The sequence below is a fragment of the Archocentrus centrarchus genome (assembly GCF_007364275.1).
Source record: "Archocentrus centrarchus isolate MPI-CPG fArcCen1 chromosome 18 unlocalized genomic scaffold, fArcCen1 scaffold_23_ctg1, whole genome shotgun sequence".
Classification (NCBI taxonomy): Eukaryota; Metazoa; Chordata; class Actinopteri; order Cichliformes; family Cichlidae; genus Archocentrus; species Archocentrus centrarchus.
Window position 1 is genome coordinate 1,127,723 of NW_022060145.1, and position 6,813 is coordinate 1,134,535.

Here is a 6,813-nt window from a genome sequence, read left to right on the forward strand (position 1 = left end):
GGGCCTCCCTCACTTGCATTTGTACTCGGTTAAAAGGGTGCTATTAGGGTACATAAACCAGGTAAAAGCCTGTAGACTACATATGCCACTATCTACTCATGGGGATTGTAGATGGGTGTGATTCTTAAATAGCTCATGCAAACTTTTTTGTAAACCCCTTGAATCAAAGCTGAAATTCTTGACTTCAATCACACATCAGAATCAGAAGGTTTTTATTGCCATATGGGTGAACAGGTTCACAGCATTAGGAAATTGCTGCGGTACTTCGTGCTTACAGAAAAAAACAAAAACAAATAAGTATAAAAACTATAAGACAATATACAAGTATACAAATTGCAAATATACAGAGATATTAGAGCTTACAAAATATACAGTGCAGAGACTAATTAAAAGATAAAAGAATGTAAACTATATTCCACTAATATGTACATCAGTGCAATCAGACAGGTGCATAGACATAGGGTCATCAGCGTTTGTGGAGGGTGGTGGTAACAGTCTTAGGGTAATTGTTCATGAGTCCAACAGCAGAGGGGAAGAAACTGTTCTTATGGCGGGAGGTTCTGGTCCGTATGGACCGTAGCCTCCTGCCTGAGGGGAGAGGGTCAAAAAGTCTGTGCCCAGGGTGAGAGTGGTCGGCTGTGATCCGACCTGCACGCCCCAGTGTCCTGGAGGTGTACAGGTCCTGGAGAGATGGGAGGTTACAGCCAATCACCTTCTCAGCAGAGTGCACAACGTGCTGTAGTCTCTGTTTGTCCCTAGTGGTGGCTCCAGTGTACCACACAGTGATGGAGGAGGTAAGGATGGACTCAATGATGGCAGTATAGAACTGCACCATGGTCCTTGCTGGCAAGTTGAATTTCTTCAACTGCCGCAGGAAGTACATCCTCTGCTGGGCCTTTTTGACGACAGAGGTGATGGTGGGCTCCCACTTGAGGTCCTGGGTGATGGTAGTTCCCAGGAAGCGAAAAGAGTCCACTGTGGTGATGGGGGTGTCAGTCAGGATGATGGAGGGTAGAGGGGCTGTGTGCTTCCTAAAGTCCACTATAATCTCCACTGTCTTCTGGGCGTTCAGTACCAGGTTATTGTGGCTGCACCAGGACACCAGACGTTTGACCTCCATCCTGTAGGCCGACTCGTCCCCGTCTGAGATGAGTCCGATGAGAGTCATGTCGTCAGCAAACTTAATAAGCTTGACAGACTGGTGGTCAGAGGTGCAGCAGTTGGTATACAGGGAGAAGAGCAGAGGAGAGAGGACACAGCCCTGAGGAGTGCCAGTGCTGATGGTCCGGGAGTCCGAGACATTCTTCCCCAGCCTCACATTGATTGTTTGAGTTACATACAGACATATGAATTTCCCTCTGGGATCAATAAAGCTACTTTTAAAGTGAATAGATTTACAGTCTCACTGATGTGCATCTAAGCTCTTAGATTTATTTGAGATGTACAAGTTTTGTGTGCCTGTATGATGACTAGGCACACAGCAAAACGACCATCGACCGTCACAGGCGTTCTTTCCACTTCCTGTCATTGACCTACTAAGCGACGACCCCTGAACACCACACTTTCCACTCAGCAGGCCTATTGTGAGCTGTAACTATTGTGAAACCTGCATCTTCAGTGCAGCATTAGTAACCCACACTGACGTCTCTCATGTTTGTGAGTTTGTGTGTTAGTTTGATCTCATCAAAATAAAAGCAGCATCTCAAATTTAGCCTGATATAATTGTCTGTGGAACCGTCTTTAAATCTCTGGTCACGTTTTTCCATCACTGAAAAAATTTTTATATAAAATTATATAAAAATTTTATAGAAAAATATACACATATTTACAACCATAGAATTTTTTTGGATGCCTTTGAACATTGAAGTAAATGAATATATGCTATATAAAATATATGCTATATAGAATATATAGCATATATGTTGTGTAAAAAGTACATGAGAAAATACTGGAGTGGATCCTCATCCACTTTCTTTGGGATCCACTTGCTCGAAGTAGAAGGATTCATACACAGGTACTTGACACTGAAAGAGACAGAGGTATAGAAGTAGTACATCAGACTGAGGTGATCTACATTCAGTGTTTCCTAATGTGCACAACTTAAAGCTGAACATGCATGAGTTAAAGGCAGAAACAGGATGTTAATTACATATATATATATTTTTATTATTTCTTAATGCCAGAGTCACCCTGAATTACTCAGTTAAACTGGATCAGCAGGTCTGTGGACTGCTTAAAATCATTTTTTAGTATTTTTCTAATGTCTGCCTAAACTAACTAAAATGCCCCCCCCCCAAAAAAAGCATACCCCACTCACCCACTGAGAAGAGCCTCTGGAGGAATTTGTGCTGTGTTTGTCCATCTCTGCTGTCTCAGAGTCAATGTGCGGAACCTCGTAGATCACCCTGGCTGCTAATGCTGTAAACACACACACACACACACACACACACACACACACACACACACACACACACACACACACACACACACACACACACACACACACACACAGAAATGAATAGTAGGATGAAAATCACATTCTCTCTTATAACCTAATTGGGAGCTGCATTCAATCCTTTTGAGTCTCTGTCACTGCTAGAAATATGTTTAAAAATTTCATCCTACCTTTTGTGTTTAAACATTTCATTGTTTAAATTGTGGTGTGAAACCTGTGATAGTTACATGACTTCAGTTTTGCCATTAATACAGAATGGACTTTTCTAGTCAGCTTATTTTTTTTTTTTATTATGAAAACTTGACCTGCCTCACATCTACACTTGTGGAGATTCAAACCTTCTTGCTGTAAGGAGAAAGAGCTAACTACAGCCATTTGGTTTTTCCATATTCATTAATCACCTCCAGCTATATATGAACAAACTATTTCAGCCACTGTCCTCGTGTGCCTCAGCTCACTCTGCGCCTACCCACACTTTGCTGACTGGCTTTTCATTTGAATTGGACTTTAGATTTTTTTACATCTGTTTTGACCTCTTTTCTTTTTTAATCTGATGCCAACAGTCTAAAAGCTAAACCGTTGCATTCTCTATATGAGAACATTGTCACCACATTTATTTGCCCCTTCACAACCCCATTGCATTAATAGATTTTTCATTATTCTTACAACATTGTCCATGGTGTACCACAGGATTCCATATTTGGCCCCTTACATTTCTTAATGAAACAATGTCTTGTGGTTAAATTAGTAACACCAACTCTGTTACGATACCCCAAAAATGACATTAATTGGTTTGATATACAAACTTTTGCACTGGGTAAATGCCATGTGCAGATGACTATTACAACAGTGTGCAGCAGCTAGCAACCAAACTAGGTTTATGCAATCTTGAGACGTACTGACGTGGACAATCAGAATGTGCTGGTTACGTTATTGTTAGGCTGATATTAATATAAAGTACTTTGAGGCAACTATTGTTGTGAATTGGTGCTATATAAATGGAATTTAATTGAATATGCATATGAAAAAACACTGTCTCATATTATCAAAACCAGACGCCCTATTAGAATCCCTTTTATCTCTTAATCAGTGGAAAAATTCATCTCAGGTTTCCAGCTCATTCAGAATTTGAGGGAATTATTGTAGGGTCTTTACCTTACAATATAAAGCACCTTGAGGTGACTGTTTGCTGTGATTTGGAGCTGTATAAATAAAATTGAATTGAATTGAATTCCTACCACATTTATACAAACAATGCAGACTTTTGTTTTTTCTATTATCTACTTCAAATCAGTTCGATACAATTTTATTTGTATTGCATCAAATCACAATAAAACAGTCGCCTCAAGGCAACTAAGGCAAATAATAGAGAAGACCCAACAGTCAAATTTGTATTTGTACTGATAGTGTCAAAATATTTTCCAGAGCTTTTTCAAAAAAGTACTTTTCTTGATATTGACTTTTATTATTTAACTTAATGAAATGAAGCTAGCAATTGAGAAAATGTAATTGCGTTCCAATCTATTTCAGATTCACTTCCCCTTTGTTTTCCTGCAGAAATACACGATGGACCTTTCTGCTCTATGAGATATTCTACAGTGCTGATTATACAGAGGGAGCTGTGGCAGGACTTTCTCAAAAACTGAATAACAGTTTTTCAAGTTTTTATGTGTTTTTTTCTGCTGAAACCCTGGTGAAATTGAGCCATTTCGAGTATTAAAAATACATTACATTAGTTATACTAGCTGGCTTAATATGAAAATCAACATATCTTTCAGTAATCAATGTTACAAGTAGGTATGCGTGCCAAAGTAAACGGACTGCACTTTTCCACTCTCTCTGATCCCTGAAAGCACTTTTACATCACAACCACTGTGAAAATGTTATATATAACTTGATCAGCAGCTGGTCAGCTTCATTTCAGTTAGTTTCTTCATTTTGGTTTAGTTTTTATTTGAAAACATTAAGATTTATTAGATTCAGTATCAATTTTAGTCAAATATGATTATGTTGTGTGTCAGGGGCACATTACCAAAAACAGAACTTTTTGAAGGCATTTGACTCACAGTCATGTAGATTTCCCAAGTCCCAGCAAACATCTGCACCAAACATCTCATGTACGTTTATTTTATTTTGGTTTAATTTATTTTGTGCATGCAGTGTTGTTTCAGTCAATTATTTTTTTCAAAAGTCTAGTTTTATTTTTATTTCTGTTCACACCTGCTTTGAATTTAGTTTTAGTTAATTAGAATAACCTCATGGGTAAGTTAAACCAAAATTTGCTGCAGTACAAACCAGACAGTTGTGACCTGCAGATGTGTTTGTATTGCTTGTATCAGATATGTGGAAATATTAGCTGCTAACTCGATGTAGCCTTTAAATTGGCTCCGACATAGACCTGTACTAATGTCCAGGTTTAGTGGTTGTTGTGAGCTTTTATAATGTGATTATTATTAGTATTGCTAGTTGTTTATTCTTTGAAAGAAATAAACACTATCCCGTTTACTGGATATCGCACAAACCTCAAATTAACAATTTTAACAAATGCACCTGTGAAAAGTTTGTTGAAGTGTTCTTTGGGTAAAATATTTAAATAAGTTTCACTGTAAGCACCCTTCACCCACATTTTATTTCTGAAAAGTGATCAAACTGAGCTTATACTGATTTCATGGATAAACAAAAATAGAAATAAGGTAGAAATTATTGTGTTTTGTAGCTCATTTCAAGCCATCACATATAACTGAGTCTCTGATGGCTCCATCATGATTTAGAGTTTGTACCTTGTTTTCTTCGCAGAATGCAGCAACAGACAAGTGTGACGAGAAGCAAAGGACCCACTACAGCCAGGGGGATCATCACAGTAGTGCTGGGACCTGTAGAATCTGTAGAAACCAATATCAGTCAAAGCATTAATATAAAACTGTCAAGCTATTTGTTTTTTGTCACCTACTTCCTGTTGTGCTAAAGGGGTAAAACTGTTCAGTATTTCCCAAAAGGGGGGGTGGGGGGAGTCCATAAATTGTCTCTTAAGACTACGAAAGCCCCCCAGATGAACAGTAGCAAAACAGTTACATTTCAGTCTGCTGTTATTGTTTAAATATCTACACTCATAAAAAGTTACTTATGTTGATTTTGGTATCTGGTCATACTGTACATCAGGTGTTTATTCACATACCAGCTGAGGTGTTGTTCATTGCCTGGTTGGCTGTAACTGTGATGACTGTCCCATTTCCTGTAGCTACAGTTAAAGATGGTATCTCCACAGTCACCCTGCAAATGTATCTTCCTGAATCCTCTGTTCTGATTTTTGTTAAAGTCAAAGACGACCAGCTCTTTGCCTCCTGTTTCAGAGACCCTTGAGATCGATTCAAGCTGTTCTCAGTTTTAATAACTGTTTGATTTTTCAACCACTGCACTCTAAATCTTTCAAACTTCTCTGTCCAGCAGCAGGTGATGTTTATTGTCTCTCCCTCCATGACAGAAACATCAGGAGTCTGGGTCACAACAAATGTGCTCGATGAAACACCTGTAAGAGACAGAGTGCAACATAATGTTTGTTTAGCTATTACAAGACACACATACTGCATGCATGCAAAGCTAAATCAGCAGGTGTCTGGTGCAGATTGCAGTATGTAGACATGGTTTAAAAAGGCATTGTAGTGCTACAATGAGTTTCTTGTCTTAAATAAAAACAATATAAAATAATGACTACACATCAGAAATAAAGACGTCAGTCTGGCTTTTACACTTATCATTTCAAGAAAATTTTTAACCATTGTAGCATCTTGATTCAAAATCTAATTTAGTCTCTCTACTTAGTACTTTGACTTTAAGGGCACATTAATTTATTAGTTGTAAATAAAATTATAGATGTTTCATCACCAAAGAAACTGAAAAACTTAACTTTGGCATTTTGAGAGGCATGGAAAAAATATAATAAATTATTAATGTGTTTCTACTTACTCCAAGATGAGAGGGTACAGAGAGAGGTCAAAAGTAGACTGCTTAGTAAGAGCTTCATCTTTCCACACTGATTCATTACTGAACAGTTACAGTCGCTTCATCTCTCACAGCCTCTCTAAGTCCCACCCACCACACACAGACACAGACACACACACACACACACAGAAGAAACATGCGGTGCACCATGTTTTCTCTGTTTTCTAGAGAAGTGTGACAACCCGCAGCTTCTGTTGCTTCCTCCACACAGAAGGCGGCTGTAGATCCTCTGCAGCAGCTCTCTCACGCTGTTCTCTCCTCATGACTGACTCAGGAAACTGACAGCGGTCGCTTTTATTGGGCTCCTAATGCAGAGATGCTGAAATGTGGTCATAATAAAATATATGTTAAGGAAAGAA

The 6,813-nt window shown here is 38.6% G+C and overlaps 1 protein-coding gene across 1 annotated transcript; it reads right to left on the reverse strand.

Moving 5' to 3' along the window:
- Positions 1–1,209: 1,209 nt before the first annotated feature.
- LOC115775229 (transmembrane and immunoglobulin domain-containing protein 2-like) lies at positions 1,210–6,480 on the reverse strand. The gene is made up of 5 exons (XM_030722799.1): positions 6,419–6,480; positions 5,631–5,981; positions 5,236–5,337; positions 2,318–2,418; positions 1,210–2,024 (listed from the first exon to the last, which is right to left on the reverse strand). The coding sequence occupies exons 1-5, from the start codon at positions 6,474–6,476 to the stop codon at positions 1,962–1,964; spliced, it is 675 nt and encodes a 224-aa protein (XP_030578659.1). The 5' UTR covers positions 6,477–6,480; the 3' UTR covers positions 1,210–1,961.
- Between the last annotated feature and the right edge of the window lie 333 nt (positions 6,481–6,813).

Bases quoted from the DNA above. Each gene is read 5' to 3' on its own strand.
- LOC115775229 (XM_030722799.1), bottom strand. From the start codon at position 6,476: ATGAAGCTCTTACTAAGCAGTCTACTTTTGACCTCTCTCTGTACCCTC. The intron at 5,982-6,418 runs GTAAGTAGAAAC...TGTCTCTTACAG, and splicing joins CTGTACCCTCTCATCTTGGA to GTGTTTCATCGAGCACATTT. The intron at 2,025-2,317 runs GTGAGTGGGGTA...TGTCTCTTTCAG, and splicing joins CCAGAGGCTCTTCTCAGTGG to TGTCAAGTACCTGTGTATGA.